We start from the raw sequence: 19,234 nt of genomic DNA on the forward strand, positions 1-19,234 counted from the left end.
TTTTAAACCTCTACCCTTAAAGAGTAGCAATTAGTTCATTGCTAAAGACAATACAGAAGGATTCATAGTACTTGTTTTCCCAGACATTTTGTCTCTGGCTGTAGTCAGAACTGTAAGATACAATCTTTATGACCTAAATTAAGTCATTTAATGTCTTAATATTTTTTCAAAGTTAGCTGGACTGAGATTAACATCTCTTCCAGTATCCTATTTACAACAGTACAGTCAGATATAAATGCACATTTCTTTTCTATCCAGCAGGACACACTGTTGATACATTTTTAACACAAGCAACTTTACAAATACATTTTCAACACAAACATCTGTACAAATCAATTTGATATATAAAGGACATATAATTCTTTAAAAATTCCAGATAACCATGCTGGAATATGTTACACATCCACTGCCCTACGTCTCCTAGCATAGCTGGCAATACCTCACATCGTCTCACAGGCTTTGGGAATAATGGCATTTCATTTATCTACAGATATCAACCACTTCAATGCCTACAGTGTCCTGAGAGTTATGAAGTGTTCAGTGAATGCACATTGCTCATTTTCAAGAATAGGAAAGGAGCAATAAGGAAGTTTAAGAACAGACAATAACCCCCCCCCCCCCCAAAAAAAAAAAAACAGAAACCTTTAACTTCTGAACATACACATTCACAACTTTTAGCAACCATGGAGCTGAATTACCATCTATGAAAGAGGGCATCATCAAGCTGGATGATGGGACAGTTAGACTAACACTTGTATTGCTGATAAGCAGTAATCAGGAACATTTTTGCAGCATGTGAAGGGTTGGTTAGGAAACAAATGATGGAGTGGACACAGCCTGCTCTCCTTCTCGAGAGCGGTGTGGCAGGAGTGCTCAGATGACATTCCATGTAACATACACACAGCTGTAGGCTAACACCTAGAAACTTCTTTTGCAGACATGACAGAGAACTATGGAGTATATTCCAAAATGAAGGTGCACAACTGCTGCCCTCACTGAGCAGAATGCCTTCAGTAAAGATTTGGGCAGAAAGCCCTGCAAGGATAAAATACCTGCGAGACTAGTCAGCTGCTTCTGCACCCTTGCCACAAAAAAAGAGGGAGATTAGGGCACATAACTTTAGAGAGCAGGAAAGTCTGTGTGACTGTTACACTTGGGTGAGACACAAAAACAACAGGAGCAGAGTAGCACTGGATCTAAAAGGTCTGCAGGGACTGCTTGGAAAAGGGAGGAGGGGGGCTGAGCACAAAACAAGGAAATTAAATGTCACTCTAAGTCCACCTATAAATAACTATGCAATCAATGCAAGTTTCAACTAAAGTGCACTTTACGTCTCATAATTTTAAATCCTGTGCACCTATAAACATCTATAAAACCTGTGGAGAACAGCTGCGATTTAATGAATTTAGTGCATCATACAAATCAGACTACATAAACTATTTAAGAATATACACAGTCTTGCGACAGTTTTAGAGTAGTTTCTACCTTTTTTTGTTTCATTTTTAATGCACATTTCTGTGTAGCACTAATAATCAAAAAGAGGAGGAGTGTGAGGGCAGCACCAAGGATCAAATGGTGGAAATTGAAAAAGGATAACTGTGAGGTGGAGTTCAGGGATGAGTTAAGGCAGGCACTGGGTGGTAGTGAAGCGTTACCAAATAGCTGGGTAATTACAGCAGAGCTAAAAAGGGAGACGGCTAGAAAGGTGCTTGGTATCACATCTGGACAGAGGAAGGACGACAAGGAGACATGGTGGTGGAATGAGGAAGTACAGGAGAGTATACAGAGAAAGAGGTTGGCAAAGAAGAAGTGAGATTGTCAGAAAGATGAAGAAAGTAGACAGGAGTATAAGGAGATGAGGTGCATGGCAAAGAGAGAGGTGGCTAAGGATAAGGCATATGAAGAGTTGTATGAAACGCTGGACACTAGGGAGGGAGAAAAGGATCTGTACCGATTGGCTAAACAGTGGGACCGAGCTAGGAAAGATGTGCAGCAGGTAAAGGTGATAAAGGATAATGAGGGAAACATACTCACAAGCGAGGAAAGTATGTTGAGGAGATGGAAAGAGTACTTTGAGGGGTTGATGAATGAAGAGAATGAGAGGGAGAGAAGGTTGGATGATGTATGGATAGTGAATCATGAAGTACAATGGATTAGCAAGGAGGAAGTAAGGATAGCTATGAAGAGAATGAAGAATGGAAAGGCTGTTGGCCCAGATGACATACCTGTGGAAGTATGGAGGTGTTTAGGTGAAATGACAGTGGAGTTTTTAACCAGATTGTTTAATGAAATCTTGGAAAGTGAGAGGATGCCTGAGGAATGGAGAAAAAGTGTTTTGGTACAGATTTTTAAGAATAAGGGTGATGTGCAGAGCTGTAGTAACTACAGAGGGATTAAACTGATCAGTCACAGCATGAAGTTATGGGAAAGAGTAGTGGAAGCAAGGTTAAGAAGGGACGTGATGATTAGTGATCAGCAGTATGGTTTCATGCTGGGAAAGAGCACTACAGATGCGATCTTTGCTCTGACAGTGTTGATGGAGAAGTGCAGAGAATGTCAGAAGGAGTTGCATTGTGTTTTTATAGACTTAGAGAAAGCATATGACAGGGTGCCTAGAGAGGAGTTATGGTATTGTATGAGGAAGTCAGGAGTGTCAGAAAAGTATGTAAGAGTGGTACAGGATATGTACGAGGGTAGTGTGACAGCAGTGAGGTCTGCGGTGGGAGTGACGGATGCATTTAAGGTGGAGGTGGGGTTACATCAAGGATCAGCTCTGAGCCCTTTCTTATTTGCAATGGTGATGGACAGGTTGACAGACGAGATCAGACAGGAGTCCCCTTGGACTATGATGTTTGCAGATGACATTATGATCTGTAGTGAGAGTAGGGAACAGGCGAAGGAGACCCTGGAGTGATGGAGATATGCTCTAGAGAGAAGAGGAATGAAGGTCAGCAGGACTAAGACAGAATATATGTGTGTGAATGAGAGGGAGGATAGAGGAATGGTGAGGATGCAAAGAGTAGAGGTGGCGAAGGTGGATGAGTTGAAATACTTGGGGTCAGTAGTTCAGAGTAACGGTGAGTGTGGAAGAGAGGTGAAGAAGAGTGTCAGGAGTGATTTGTGACAGACTAGTACCTGTAAGAGTGAAAGGGAAGGTCTACAAGAGGGTAGTGAGACCAGCTATGTTATATGGGTTGCACTGACAAAAAGGCAGGAGTTTGAGCTGGATGTGGCAGAATTAAAGATGTTAAGATTTGCACTGGGTGTGACGAGGGTGGACAGGATTAGGAATAAGTATATTAGAGGGTCAGCCCAGGTTGGAAGGTTTGGAGACAAAGCCAGAGAGGCACGATTACGTTGGTTTGGACATGTGCTGAGGAGGGATGCTGAGTATTATTGGGAAAAAGATGCTAAGGATGAAGCTACCAGATAACAGGAAAAGAGGAAGGCCTAAGATAAGGTTTATGGATGTGGTGAGAGGAAATGCAGGTGGTTGGTGTCACAGCGCAAGATGCAGAGGACAGGAATAAATGGAAACAGGTGATCTGCTGTGGCGACCCCCAACGGGAACAGCCGAAAGAAGATGATGATGATGACTAATACTGTGAAGTATTGAGAGTTGTGTATTTATGTATGCACTTCTCATGAGTAGTCAAAAGGTGGTGTAACAAGTAACTACTGCAAGCTGCTAGTATAGGAAAGCAATACTGGTCATATCACTAGGCAAACCATAACAAACAGAATATCCAGTTAGGGAACAGAGATAGTTACTGTACCTCGAACAACACGTTTGACATCAAGGTCACCATCAGCTTCTTTCTCGTTTTGCTCTGCCTCAGGAAGCAATTTGTCCAACTCAAGACAAATTTGGCTATAAATGAAGAGAATATTATGATGGTATCATACATAGTTATATATCTTCAGTTTCAGCATAATGGACAGCCATTCAGTTTGTGCATTATAAAGCAAACAAAACAAAAGAAATCAAAGAAAAAAAAAACAGAGTCCAATAAAGCACCTGAGAAAATGCACATTGCCACAAGAAGTTAGATATACATTCCATACTTGCAGTTCTCAGCAAATCTAAGAAACTGATTCCTCTCAGAGGGGGACAACAATGTTCTTCTGTTATTTTACTCCTGGGTTACAGTTTAATTTGTGAATTTAGTAAGTGAACTAGGCCCACTGTGGACCCATTTCAGCCATGATCCATGGATTCATGCCATAAGGTTTAAGCTGTACTGTGAATACATGGGGGGGGGGGGGGGTACTAAACTTCTTTCAGTACCAGGACAATGTTATAAGCCCATTACTACTAAAGAATAACAGCTGGCATAGGCAGAAGTTCACAAAAAAAAGTTTTCTTTTCTATTCATACACATTATAACCAACTCACCCACCATTCTCTTACTGGCTTAGAATGGATCACAATTACATACTTTAGGCCATGCTCTGCCAAGAGTGACAGACTTCAAGAAGAATTTAAGCAGGTCTTGGAAAAGTACAGTTTTGTACCTACCATAAATGTAGATGTTAGAGTGCTAATACAGCTGCAGTCATAACAGATGGGTTCTCCTGCCGTCAGGCGGGTCCTCGGTCGGCCGAATTCCAAAGTCTAGGTCCGGCGTCGGTTGTAGTCGCTTCTTCCCTGACGTCAGTGCGACAGGGGTATAAAAGAACCAGCCGACGCCATGTTCTTCAGTTTTTCTTGCCCCAGATGTTAGATGCCCCCAGAAGGAAGGCAATACATAAAATTATGAAGTAAAGCAATGCAATATAAATCAAAAAACAGTAGTTGCAAGCAAATACACCATAAAAGAATACCCCTAGAGGGGAAGGAGGGAGGGAAACCTGGACTGCAGCTGTATTAGCACTCGAACATCAACATTTATGGTAGGTACAAAACTGTACTATGTTCATCGTGCATACAGCTGCAGTCATAACAGATGGGTAGAATCCCAAAGCTAAGAAAGTGGTGGTAGGCTCTAGGTGGAACTAGGAGGAGCCAAAATGCCCTGCAAGACTGCAGTGGCAAAGCCTGCTCTAGATTTGGAGTATAATGGTAGGTTGTAGTGTTTGGAGAAGGTATGCACAGAACTCCAAGTGGCTGCTTCTAAGATATCCTTGGTAGGAACTCCTCTGAGGAAGGCTGCAGAGGTGGCTGTGGCCCTGGTGGAATGAGTTCTAATGCCTGTAGGAACAGTTTTGCCATGAAAGGAATAGCAAAAGCGTATGCAGTGGGCTATCCATTTTGAGATTGTCTGCTTGGAAATTGGCTTTCCTGGAGCTCCTACCACATAAGCCACAAAGAGCTGTTCTGATTTTCTGAAAGGCTTTGTTCTGTCCAAATAATAACGCAGTTGCCTGTGGATGTCCAAGGAATGTAGTAATCTCTCCCCTTTGTTTTGAGGATTGGGATAAAAAGTCGGTAAATGTATGGCCTGATTTAAAGCTACCCTGGATACCACTTTAGGCATAAAGGAAGGGTTGGTTCGTAATGAAACTCTGTCCTAATGGAAGATGATAAAAGGCTGAACATTCATGAGGGCCTGTAGTTCTGAAACTCTACGAGCTGAAGTGATAGCCAGAAGGAAAGCTGTTTTCCAGGACAAATATTGCAAATCTGATGAAGCAGCTGGCTCAAAAGGAGGCAAAGTCAGTTTTTCCAGAATGAAATTTAGATCCCAACCAGGTATTGGTTGTTTCCTTGGAGGTCTTAAATTCTTAGCCCCTCTGAGGAACTGTCTTAAAAGAGGGTGAGAGAATAAAGGAGGATCAGTGTTGTATTCTGCAGAAATGGCTGAGGCATGGATTTTGATGGAGGAGAACGAAAATCCACTGCTTAGTAGTTCAGCCAAATATTGTAGTATTTGAGGTAAATTCAGTTTTCCAGGGTTCTGGCCCTTTTTCTCACTCCAGACACAAAAACGTTTCCATTTTGCGGAGTAAGCTTTTCTAGTTGATGGCCTTCTGGCCTCCAAAATGACATCCTGCACCTCCTTGGAGAGTAGGGCCTGCTGTGATGCTAAGGAATCTTCCATGCGGCTAGATTGAGTGTTTTTAGCTGACTGAAGAGTTTTGAAGCTGTGCCGAGTCAGAAGAAGAAGAGGCATTAGAGGCAGGGTCCATGGAGGGGAATGAGTCAGGCTCCTCAGGAGTGGGTACCAGTGTTGCCTTGGCCAGTCCAGAGCAATGAGGATCATCTTTGGTCTGTCTGCTCTGGTCTTCAATAGGACTTTGGACAGCAGAGGAAGAGGCGGGAAGGCATAAACTGTCATTGATGTCCAGCTGAAAGAGAGAGCGTCCACTCTACAGGCCTTTGGGTGGAAGGTCCTCGAGCAGAATTTTGTCAATTGATGATTTTTGTGGGAGGCAAAGAGATCCAAGTCTGACCTTCCCCTTCTTGGATTATTTCTGTTAAAACTTTTGGATGCAACATCCATTCGTGTGGATCTGTCATATTCCTGCTTAGGTTGTCTGCCAGCGTGTTTTCCTTGCCTGGCAAGTACTGTGCTTGTAGTTCCATTTGTAAGTCCGTGGCCATGTTCCAAAGTGATATGGCTAGTCTGCATAGGGGATAGGAATGTGTTCCTCCCTGCTTGTTTATGTACCACATAACTGTGGTGTTGTCCATTCTTATCAATAGCTGACCTGGTTGTAGAAGGTCCTTGAAAGCTATAATAGCAATTATTACTGCTAGCATTTCTTTTTGATTGATGTGAAGATGCTTTAATTTTTGGGTCCATCTGCCCTGAATGCACTGGTCTGTCATGTGCGCCCCCCAGGCGTAGTCAGAGGCGTCTGTTGTGATGACTTGATTTGCTTGAGGCTTGCTGAATGGAAGACCTGTTTTTGCTTGACATGCTTGAGCCCACCACAAATTCCTTTTGCAGACATGGAAGTAGTGCTATTATTGTTTCCAAACTGTGGCTGTGTTGAGACCATATGTTTTTTAGGTACCATTGTAGTTTTCTCATATGCAGTTTTGCACATGGGATTAGCAAGATGCAAGATGCCATGAATCCCAGAGCCTGCAGGATTTTCCTTGCAGTCAGCCTGGTGCAATTTGCCATTGTTTTGAAATATTGAATTAGTTGCCCCTGCTTCTCTGGCATGAGGTAGGCCATCTGGGTGTTTGTGTCCAAATTGGCATCCAGGAAAATTATATTTCGAGACGGTACTAGCCTTGATTTCTCTTTGTTGACTGTGTATCCCAGAGAGTTTAATAACATTATTACATAAGCCAGATGTTTCAGAAGAATGTGCTTGCTGTCCGCTTGGATCAGGCAGTCGTCCAAATAAGGGTATATTTGTATCCCTTGAAGTCTGCAGTAGGCAATTACTGATGCCAGGCATTTCGTGAATACTCTGGGCGCAGTACATAAGCCAAAGGGCAATGCAGAGAATTGATAATGGGTTGAACCTGCAAGAAATCTGAGGTATCTTCTGCAATTTTGTCTGATTGGGACATGCAGGTATGCCTCCTTGAGGTCCAATGTTACCAGCCAAGACTCCTTGCCCAGCATGGGAAGAAGTTGCTGTAGAGTGAGCATCTTGAATTTTGGTACGATTAGGAATGTGTTTAGGATGGAAAGATCCAAAATAGGTCTCCAATCTTTTCCCTTCCTTGGCACCAGAAATAGCCTGGAATAAAAACCTTGACCTTGTTCGTGTGTAGGTACCTCTTGAATAGCTTTCATGTTTATAAGATCTGAAATTTGCTTTTGTGCCTCTGCCCTTTGATTGTGTGGCAGTTTTGGCATGCCTCTCATTTTTGGAAGGGTATGAAAGTGGAATTTATAGCCTCTGTTTATAATGTCCAGGATCCATTTGTCCTTTGTGACAACATGCCAACTTTTTGAGAATAGTGCCAGTTTTCCTCCTAAGGGGGCTGCCATTTGAGACCTGGTTGGCCTGCAAAGGGAAAAGTCATTGGGTTTGCTTTCTGAAAGATTGCGAGTTGTCCTCACCACCTCTTTGTGTAGGAGCTTGCCATTGTCTGCCTCTGTACGATCCTTGTGGTTGTCCTCTGCCCCTCGGGCGCCTGTATCTGCCTCTTTGGGGTCTGTCCGTGGCAGGAAAGGACCAGTTTTTGGAAGGCCAATTTCTACTAAAACGTGGTGGTTGAACCTGCAGAAATTCTTTCACAGTTTGCATTGATTTAGCTTTTTCCTCCATTTTTCGTAATACTTCCTCAGCATTTGCCCCAAATAGTACATCCTTTTGAAGAGGCGTCTAGTAATTTAGCTTTGACATGATCAGGCAAGGTTTGTTCCTTGAGCCAAGCATGCCTGCGTATGACTGAGCCTGTAACAGCAGCTCTACATGAGGCCTCTAGAGCATCAAAACCACATTGTAAGGTATGTTTACCCACTTGTTCTGCACTATGCATCAAATCCTGCAACTCCTTCAAGTCTGGTTGTTCAGGTTGTGACATTTTACTTTTCAATTGAGATAACAGAAACTGTTGGTATTTTAGCATATGAAACTGACAGTTTAAGGCCCTCATGGTTAAGGTAGCCGAGGTATATACCTTTTTTCCCCACCTTTCTAAGGATCTGGAATCTCTCTCGGAAGGCAATGGATTTTTGGCAATGGAAGCCTTAACTCCCTTTGGTCCCTGTGAGATGGTTTCTAGGTCAGCAGCATAGCTTTTGTAAAGAAATTGGTGTGAATCAGGAACCCTGTAGTACCTGTCAGGCTTAACGGGAGCTGGAGGTAGAGAGTCCGGGTTAAGGCAGGCCTCCGAGTAAACATCATCTAGGATGTCCAAGACAGGAGGTATAGCCAGAGGCCTGTGCTGGGGTAACAAAAGAAATTCCCTGAGCCTTTTCTTGGAATCTGAATAATCCTGGCCTTCCCAGTGGAAGTGTTCCCTTAAGGTATGCAAAGTTTCCCCAAATGAGAAATCCTCAGGGGGGGATACAGAAGGAATAGACTCCTCTGCATCAGAGTCTTCAAAAGGGGAGTAAGCCTGTTCCTGATCATCAGAGTGTTCTGAAATAATGGATCCCTGATCAGAGGAGGGGGAATCTTCCTCCACTCTGGGCCTTTTGTCCGGAGGTGGCTGGGAACCTCTGATTAGAGTAATTAAATCCTCAGCCATTTTAAGCATCTGTCTCTTAGGCATGGGGCCTGGAGATGGGCCCTGTGTAACTGGTCTCTTAGGGTGCATGGTTGCTTTAGACTTGGTGAAAGCCTTGATGGAGAAAGAAGAGGAAGGTCTGAAGACACCTTGAGGGGAGGTGGACCTGACCACATTCTGTGTTTCAATGCCAAGAGTGGCTTCGGTATCTGTAGTCGGGGTGTGGGCCGAGGAGCCTGCGACCTCGGGTACAGGAGACACCTCCAAAGATGTGTCGGTAGTCAGGGGCCGCGAGGCGCCTCACTGAGAACCGGACCACGTGTAGTCGGCTTTGGCGTGGTGTCGGTAGAGGCCGCGGACCTCAGTGTCGGTCCTTGTCTTTGCGTTTTAGACAAAACCGTGTCGGAGTATCCGACGACATGGTATAGTTAAATGCTTTCCCAAAAAAAATGCTGGGCGAACTCCGCCTGACGCTTAATAGTGCGTTTGTTGAATCTAGCACAACAGTGACAGACCGAGACGTCGTGGTCTGGGCCTAAACAAGGTATACAGAGGGAATGGAAATCCTTATGCGGTATTTGCTTCCCACAAGAAATACAATTATTAACTTTGTCTGACATCGGTCTGAGACAAGAAAAGTTTCCCCAACGGGGTACTTGGCTTTAAAGAAGACTTCGGTTTCCCAAATTTTTCGTAATCTCAGGAGCTGGCCGACCGGCACTTGCGAACTGCTTCTGCTTCGGGCACCGCGCGGCAAGAAAGACTGAAGAACATGGCGTCGGCTGGTTCTTTTATACCCCTGTCGCACTGACGTCAGGGAAGAAGCGACGACAACCGATGCCGGACCTAGACTTTGGAATTCGGCCGACCGAGGACCCGCCTGACGGCAGGAGAACCCATCTGTTATGACTGCAGCTGTATGCACGATGAACATCTGGGTAGGATCACAGTGCTCTTAAAATAAAATGAGCTACAGGATGTGGTTAATGGCAAGTTTTGTTATTCCAACATGTGAGCCAAATTCTTGCGTTACTCCACATGCAAGCCAAGTGTTTCAAGTTAGACTGGGAAATCAGCAGGTGCAGTGAAAGTGTTAATCATCTCAGTCATGTCACTTTTACTCTTCTCTTCTCCCTCATGTCTGTATTTCTGGTAGTGGTGAAACATTCAGAAGGAATGTTGCATAAAATCTGTTTGGAGGGGATGATTTATATGGACTTCTCTGGGAAAATGTTTGTAGAGAACTTTGTGCAAAAGTGAATGAAGAGCTCAAACGTACATTAGAAAACCATAAATGCGATCCTCAAAACTGAGGATTTAAGTGTAATTACAGGGACTAAATAGATTATATATACTAACTCTTAAATGACTTTCTCAGTGGATTCCCTCTTCTCTGAACTACATCGATCTCGGAATTGGTATAAGTAGGAAGAGTGCTTTTCCTGGGGTGCAGCGGGCTTGCATCTTCACAAAAGAAATTAAGATGCAAGCAGTGACTTCAAGTTTGCTGTTACTTGTATTAAATTACACAAATATTTTAATAGTTTTGGTATTCACATTATTCAGGCCATAGGTTGCCATAAGTGACATTCTGTAACACGCATTTTTCTGCAAAACTATTACTAAAAGGAAAAATATCTTTAAAAAATATACAACTGGAAATATAATGAAGCAAAAATATACAGCTGAAACAATTATGGTCATCTTTAATAGATGCTGGTCAAGCCACACAGTCAAAGACTCTCAGCTATAACTCCTCATGAGCCACTTTTGAGAACCAAAAAATCCTGCAGGACATTTTGCCATACTACAAAGCAGAAAGCAAACACAAACACTCATTAATGGTAGTGCAAACAAAAGGCTGTCCACTTCTACACAACATGGAAGGTATTCATTGCAAATAGTAGAACCTGCCCACACACACTTTATAGTCAGCGATTCCTGGCTTTGACAAACTATTATGGAGTAATATCCTCCTTTGTGGCTTTGAGAAGACATTTAGTGGTCAGATCCTTACTACATTACAACAGCCCCTCTTTTTTTATTATTCTGATTAGCAGGTGGGTGACCTAGACTACTGACCCTTTTTCAGTCATGATCCTTGCCCAAAGACAAAAGTACAGAAGACAATAAGCAATAAAATATAGTCACATGCACTGCTATGTACAATATTTACACAATAGTATCAAATGCAGGTGATGAACAGGAGGAAATGAGAATGAGCAAAATGTGTGCAATATATATATATATATATATATATATATATATATCTATATATATTACACACACACACACACTCTCTCCTTATGTATATATCTACATTTATATATAATCTATACATATTATGCATTGCATAAAACGACAGAAACCAGCTCAGAAATGGTGTCCACTTTAGAAGGCAAAAAAAGCAGCATACTTAGACAAAAATAAGTTGACAGCTTCAATGCACTGCTAAGGAATGTTGGGTGTATTAACGACACAATTTCAAGTGCAACTAGGAGACAGCTTCTCTTATCAAAATAAGATGAAAAAAGTTCAGTCAAAAAGGCCCAAGAGTCTTAAGTAAAATTTAATGGATTGTACCAGGGGGCTAAGTAAGAAATCCAAGAATTCAGCTATTTTTTCTGTCTTGGTGTCTTATTGGAGATGAGATAAAAAGTAGGGTCATGGGCATCCTTATAAATGCTGAAGATGCCAAACCGTCGGCCCAAGCATGAGTTAGGGACCATCATAAAGAGAGAATCATCCAGTGTGATGCATTGGCTTTGTTCTAACTTGTTAAGCAATCAATAAGCTTAAACGGTTTATTAACAAAAGCAAATTCAACCAGTTTGTAAAGAGCATTATTTTTTTTAATTCAGATTCACTCTTATAAGCATCTTGTTCCAGGAGTACTATTCCAGTGCCCATGTCAGGTTTCATGACACGTAGTTGCCTGTCAGAGCTGATATCATGCAGCAATTTTCTCTAAGACGTAGATAGGTTAAACCCCACTTGTTATGAGTGCTTTCAGTCAGTAAAGTTCTAAAATCATTTTCACAAACTCTTAGGAAGGTCTGCAAGGTGCGGTCAAGCACTGGGTTATACAAACTTTTTTCTTAAGAGTAGTTTCAGAACATGTAATGCTATTAAGGTCAGTTTCAGAGTCTGAATAATATGGTGCATCATTTGAGTCCCGTTACACTAGCTTTAAATTCAATTTTCTAAGATATAATCCCAAATAAAGTAAAGTGTCTGGCAGGCTTGCCCTCTGTGAGGGTATGAACATGAAACCTCTGCTTAGCAACTGTAAGCATTCAGCAGAAAATTGTCTGTTGGTCTTCCTCTGCCTCTCCCTTGTGGACCCCTTTGAGGAGCGTGACTCCTGTACTCCCCACGTAGTTTGGGGATAAAAAAAATTATTAGGATTAATGCCGTTACTTCACTTTCTCCCTCTCATTCACAAATGGAGCTTGGTGCACAGCTGGATTTTCATCCACCAATTACTGTTAATACAGTCGGACCCAACACCCCTTCAGCTTGGACTGGTGCTACCATTCTTAATACAGTCACGGATAGCATGAATCCTGATAGTTTTTTTATCCCCGAACCATCTATATGGGGAGTACAGGAGTCGCACTCCTCAAGAGGGGTCCACGAGGGTAGCATGGAACATGCCACTAAGACTACCGATGACCACCAGGAGTTGGAACATTTAAATTTTAAAAAAGTTTCTGACCTCCAATATAGCTGCTGAAGGTATAACTATGAATACAGATGAGGTTTCCCTTAGGAGTACCGCAGTGTTTAACCTTACAGGTAAGAGTGTCATTGCATGATCTTTAAGATAAAGAAAAGGTTAAAAGGAGATGGAGGTAGCACCAGAGGGATTCCTTGGTGCACTGCTTGAAAGGCTAAGAAAGAGAGATGTGATAAAAGCCATGCACAGTATTAGAATAGACCGGGATCTATCATGCACTATAGCAAATTAAAAATTTCAGCACAGGAGGAAAAACTTAGAAGATACACAGATAAATATAAAGGGAAAGTACAAAATAGGCAATTTAGTGATGACCCAAAAAGTTTGATAGAGAATTTGGAAACAAGGGAAAAGGAATTGAAAGTTGGCCAAAAAAAGTAGTAGTAGATGCATTTTGGAGAACTATCTATTAAGATCTTGTGGAACACAACAAAGATGCTAAATGGATAAAAGAAGTAAAAGAAAGAGAAGTTTAAATGTACAGGATATGAAATGGGATGAAGTAACAGCCAGAGAGATTGAAACAAAGTTAAGAAAAGCCTCAAACTGGAAAACCCCAGGCCCAGATGCAGTGCCTAACTTTTGATTAAAAGTATTAATTTCTTTGCATGAAGACCTAGCCATAAGTAAGAACTATTTATATGGGCACACCGAACAGACATCAATCTGGCTAACAAGTAAAACAATGCTCCTACTCCAGAGTGAACCTGCAAGTTACGCCAAAAATTATAGACCAATAACTTGCCTTCTGATGACGTATAAACTATACACGGGAATTGATGTTGACAGTTTATGGTCATTTAGAAGAAAAATCAATTATGGCAGTAGAACAAAAGGGCAATAAAAGAAAGTCATATGGAATAAAGGATCATTTGTTGTTAAATAAAGTCATAGTGGAGAACTGCAAAAAGGGAAAGAATCTAAGTATGGCATGGCTTGACTACAAAAAAGCATTTGATAGTATCCCACATTCATGAATAAAGAGTGTTTAGAAATGTACAAGAAACATCCTACACTGATAGACTACATTACAGTGACCATGAAACAATGGCAGACCACTTTGCAATTAAACCATGATATAGGACAAATTATCCCAGGGATAAAAATTCAAAGGGGGATATTCCAGAGTGACATGGTCACCATTGCTATTCTGCCTTGCCCTTAAACCATTAAGCTGTTTACTTAACAGCTTAAGACATGGATATAATTTGGGTTCTAGAAAACAACAAAGCCTAAAGACTTATCTTCTATTTGTCGATTAAAAACTGCATAGCTCATCAGATGAGAAACGGAAAGCACAGCTGCAGATTGTCAAAACTTTTTCAGAGGATATCAGAATGTCATTTGGCCTTGATAAATGTGCAAAAGCAACCTTCAAAGCAGGAAAACTTCAGCACCAGGAAAACATGAGTTTGGGACAAAAATGTGATATCAAAGAACCTGAGCAAGAGGGAGTGTATAAATACTTGGGAATTTATGAAGGATCAGCAATAAAACAAACACATGTGAGTAAAACTAAGTAAGGAATATTTTAGAAGACTTAAATACTGAAAAGAGCACTGACGTCTAGGAACAAAATCCAAGCTATAAACCAATTTTGCTCTTCCTGTTCTAACTTACAGTTTTGGAGTGATTGATTGGCCACAAAACGTGTTGGATAAATTAGATATTAAAATAAGAATGCTTCATGCTCACCAAATGATTTATAAAAATCAGTGCATACCAAGATTATATATTCCCCGTTCCGAAGGAGGGATGGGCCCTCCTTGAAATTTATTACATGTATAGATCGGCAATCGTGGACTCCACACACATCTGCTGACCTCACGTGACACAAACGTAGTGAAAGTTTTGAAACACGAGGAGAATAAATCTAAGATGACTTCCTTGCTTAACTTAGCAGAAGCATATTGTCAAGCAGGAATGGAAATCAAACCAGAAGTAGATAAAAATCAGGCAGCAAATGAATGTGCCAAAAAAAAGTAAGGTGAAGGATCAGATGAAAACACCAGAAATGTGGAAAATGAATAAATATAGTTGCAAGTATAGAAAACATCTGGAAGAACCTCAGGTTGATCAGGAACGAATGCAGGAATGGTTAAGGAGAGGTGAATTCAAACCAAGAGATGAAAGGTTAATACTGGCGACATAGTGGACTATGTACACGTTGGTTTACAAAGTCTATTGAGCATGTGGGAGAAACAGACATGTAGGTTTTGTAAAACTGAATTGGAAACTGTTGCATACCTCATTGATGGTTGTAGCATACTAATGGCAGGAGGACTGTATACTGAAAGGCATAATAATGTGGCAAGACTGTTGCACTGGGGATTGTGCAAACATTATGGTACTGAAGTGGCTGAAAAACACTGGAAACATGATCCACAAAACATCATAGAAAATAATCAAGTTTACATCACATGGGATCATCCACTACCAACAACTTAAATGATAGATGCTAGAAAACTGGATATAGCAGTCCAAGAAAAGAAGATAAGAGTAGCATTGATCAATGATATCACCACATCCAGTGACTATAGTGTCCTGCGTACAGAGAGACACAAAGTTATAAAATATCAGGATCTGCAAGCAGAAATGAGACCAATGTGGAAGAAAGATACCCAAATAGCTCCAATAGTAGTAGGAGCAATGGGTCTTATAAAAGAGAGTCTACAAGCATATTTAGATATGCGACCAATACATGTAACTCCATATGAACTGCAGAAAGTGCCGATTACTAGGCCCATTGCGGGTGCTGCAAAGAGCACTTTTGGCAGACATCAAAGAGTAAAATACTACTAATTTCATGAACTTTAAATCGTACTTGGACTTAGGGAATGGGGTCCATTCCAGTCATAGTATTAGAAGCCCAAAAGATTTGGAGAAATTAAAAAGGTAGATGTTTACAGTGCTGAGTTTATGCCACAACCTAGCATACTTCTGGGCTTACATGCTGCACCTCTGGACGCTCCAGATGATGCTCAGCTAGTGTGTTGTCCTCTTCCCTTTCAGTAGAGGGAGCCAATGGCAACCATCAAGCCAGTTTCCATAGTTTAATTGGGAAATAAGTGTTAAGAGATTACTATCTGTACAGCTTTACAGGTAAGCTCACTTGGAGATCACACTCTAACAGAAAACATTTACATCCAAATTCTCATGTAAACTAACACTTTCCACTCACAGATACATAATTTTGCTGGAAAAAATGTCAAGTGCCTCCCTGATGCATGAAACCTATTCATTTTTTTCTGGGTACCACCTCTTCTCAACATGAGAGCATTAAGTTTGTTTCAAGAAACTCATATTTGATGCATTAGACCTACCTTATGGTTGGTACAGAAAAGGGGTCAAACTGATCCACAGCCTTCACGTCAATTGGCACCGAAATACGACCTTACAAATGGATAAATATGTTAAACAGGTTTGTAACTTTATTAACAAGAGTAATCACTGACATTTATAGAATACAAATCTAATAAGCACACTTATCTGACACCTTCCGCCATAACCTCCAGTTTTTCAGGCATGAACTAGATTGTACATTTTGTAGTAATAGTTAATTTTTCCTCCTTAATTATAATAATTCCAACAAGACACCCTTACTATCCCTTTAATTACATACCATCACACCTTATACATGTACCTGCAATCAGCAAGTCTTTCCTAGACCACATATCCTACTGGCAGTAACACACAGGATTATATGTGCCCTGGCAGTTCATGGCATTGGGTAGTTTCTTAACCAGTTAAGACTTCATGCACTGCATCCACACAGCTCTGTAACAAGTACATACATAACACAAACAGTGAGCTTAAAACTCCACCCGGGCTAATGTAAGAAGTCATGTAGACATCTGCTGCTGCACTACTACCTTCACAAGGGATTGACACTGCAGGACTTGCCTCCTGTGGCCAAATCCTACACATTAGTTTACTAAAAACTCTCTCCCCAACAGTAACACAATGCTACCAATATGACAATGCATCTGTTTTTTGTAGATGGGGTGCACGATAGAGTATTTTTAGTTGGTCAGAACTACTACATATTTTGGAAATCCAATATTTTGTGCTTTAGCCATTTCTTGACAGAACCATATATGGGTCTGTTATAACAGTAAAAACATATTAAACTGAAAACTTTCTCCACAAGAAATATTTCCTAAAAAAGTTTCTGCAGAGGGACAAGCCTTCCTGCACCCCTATGGGGGGGGGGGGGGCAGTCATGAGGGCCAATGTCACTCTTGGGAGTAGGACACAGCCCACTAATGCCCATGTCCAATCACAGAAGCTTGAAATGGGCATATAAGGGGAGTAACAATAGGGCCAAACAGACCCCCCACACACTTAACTTCACAGATACAATGAAGCAAACAGGAAAGTGGGAGACACATCAAATGGGGGGGGGTCTGCAGAGGGAAAAAAAAGCCTTGAAACACTATATATTCAAGGGGCTATATTCAATATGTGAAATGGGTTGGATTCTCTATTAAATACGTGTTATTACTACTGTAGCTAAGCCAGTTGCCTTAGCACAACCATCTCTTCTATGGCATCAAACCTCCAATTGAGAAGAGGAGGTTTGCCTAACTCAGTCATGGTCCAAATTCAATTAGCATAATCTTTTATGGCTGTATCTAAATTCATTTCTGCCATATCCTCCATTTCAGGATGTTACACCAATTTGATGACTCTGAGGGTAGCAAACAATACACTATTTGCCAAACGTTGCAAGTATCCTGCTTGCTTTCATTTAGGAATACATTTAGATTGCTGGGCAGCATCAGCTGGACACTTGTCTTTCTTTTTCTTCCTTACATCTTGTAAAATCTGTCTGGTTTTCTGAGTGCTGATGGTGGAGAATCTGGCTTTATAGAAGAGTTTCAAATGGCATTTTGCAAAATACAGGGCTGGACTTCATTTGAGCATCTTCATCCCAAGGCGCTCAATCACTATTAGTCTCACCATTTAAAGTGTACATTCAATTAACCTGAGTTTTTCCTCTAAAAGTGAAATCCACAGAGGCTAAGCCAAAGAGAAAAGTCTCTGCATCCATACTGTACTCCGAAGGGAGAGTGATTAACTGAAAGACACACGTTCTTGCTGCTCCTCTTCACCACAGAAGCCAGACAACTTGGGAAGTATCCACTCTCTTTTTTGTGGGAGGCAAGGTGCCAAAGGTGGAGGCCTCAGAAGATGGTAATGGAAAGTACAGCTGTGAAAGTAAACTTACCGTAACAGTAGAGGTTAGAATGATCACTGCTGCAGTAGCCTTATCTATATGGGTTTTATCCTGTCAAGGACATAGCCAACCAACTTCCAAAACTTCGGGCACCTCTCACGTACTCAAGTGTCAGGCAGCTCGAATTGGGCAGCCTAAAAGACAAGTTTGGGCAGGAAGCCCTTCACAGCTTTCAAGCCAACAGACAGGAGGCAGAGTCCTGAAAGGACAATGCAGGGAGCAAGATGTCCACATCCTGGCACAAAAAATGCACCACAAAACAAGGAGGTGGGGTGCAGGGAGGGAGACAGCATCTACTGCAGCAGTGATCACTAACATCTACTGTTATAAGTTTACTTGCACAACTATACTTTACATTACCCTCTTCTGAGCCCTCCTATTTTGGTAACTTGGCTCAGTACCTTACACAACTGTACTATGTTCATCATATTGATCACTGTTTTAGTAACCTTAGCTATATGGGTATATTTCCTAGCTAACCACATTTGACAGGAGGAAGAAGAGTTCAGGAGACCCCAGAGAAAAGTCCTGGAAAAGCCTGAACTGTTCCTAGAAAAGGAATCAAGCTTAGTGCTTTGTAAAAGTTAAGTAGACATAACCAAGGAGCAACTTCTAGAACACTTCTAGAAACCAATCCTTTCCAAAAACTCATAGATGAAAGCAAGACCCTAGTAGAATTGGCCTTGACCCTGCTTAAAACAATTTTGTTATGGTGAGAACAGCAAAAAGTAATAGCCTTAGACAACCTTTTGTTAATAGTCTGTTTTGACACAGGTTGTTCTCTATTGCCTTCACAAGAAATGAAGAGCTGATCTGAAAAACTTAGTTCTGTCAAGATAGTACTAGATTTGTCTGTGGACAACTAAGGTATGGAGTACATGGCTTAAAGTAAACTTGTACATGTTATAACATGATTTTACAAAGGAATACTGTCCCTATGGTAAAGATAGGGTGGACTCCCTATAAGAGCTGGCAAGTCAGATACCCTTCTGGCAGAGATCAGAGTGATCAGTAAAACTGTTGTGTGCGCGTTAAAAACCTCAAGTCGGCAAGGTTAGCTGGCTCAAACGGAGCAAGTGTTAGTTTCTGTAACACAAAATTAAGATTCGAAGGAGGTGCCATCGATTTTCTTGGTGGCTTCTGAAGCAAAACCCCTTTTAAAAACATTTTG

General features: G+C 41.4%; 1 protein-coding gene across 1 annotated transcript in view; it reads right to left on the reverse strand.

The window, feature by feature from the left end:
* Nucleotides 1-19,234, reverse strand: part of PRIM1 (DNA primase subunit 1) — a gene marked incomplete in the record, with an annotated part of 324,551 nt that overhangs the window by 75,952 nt on the left and 229,365 nt on the right. Inside the window, 2 exon segments of the mRNA XM_044083646.1 lie at nt 3,777-3,871; nt 16,148-16,217. Of these exon segments, the coding sequence (XP_043939581.1) occupies nt 3,777-3,871; nt 16,148-16,217 (165 nt within the window).

The sequence above is a fragment of the Protopterus annectens genome, chromosome 9.part0 (genome assembly GCF_019279795.1).
Source record: "Protopterus annectens isolate FY-2018-M chromosome 9.part0, PAN1.0, whole genome shotgun sequence".
NCBI lineage: Eukaryota > Metazoa > Chordata > Ceratodontiformes > Protopteridae > Protopterus > Protopterus annectens.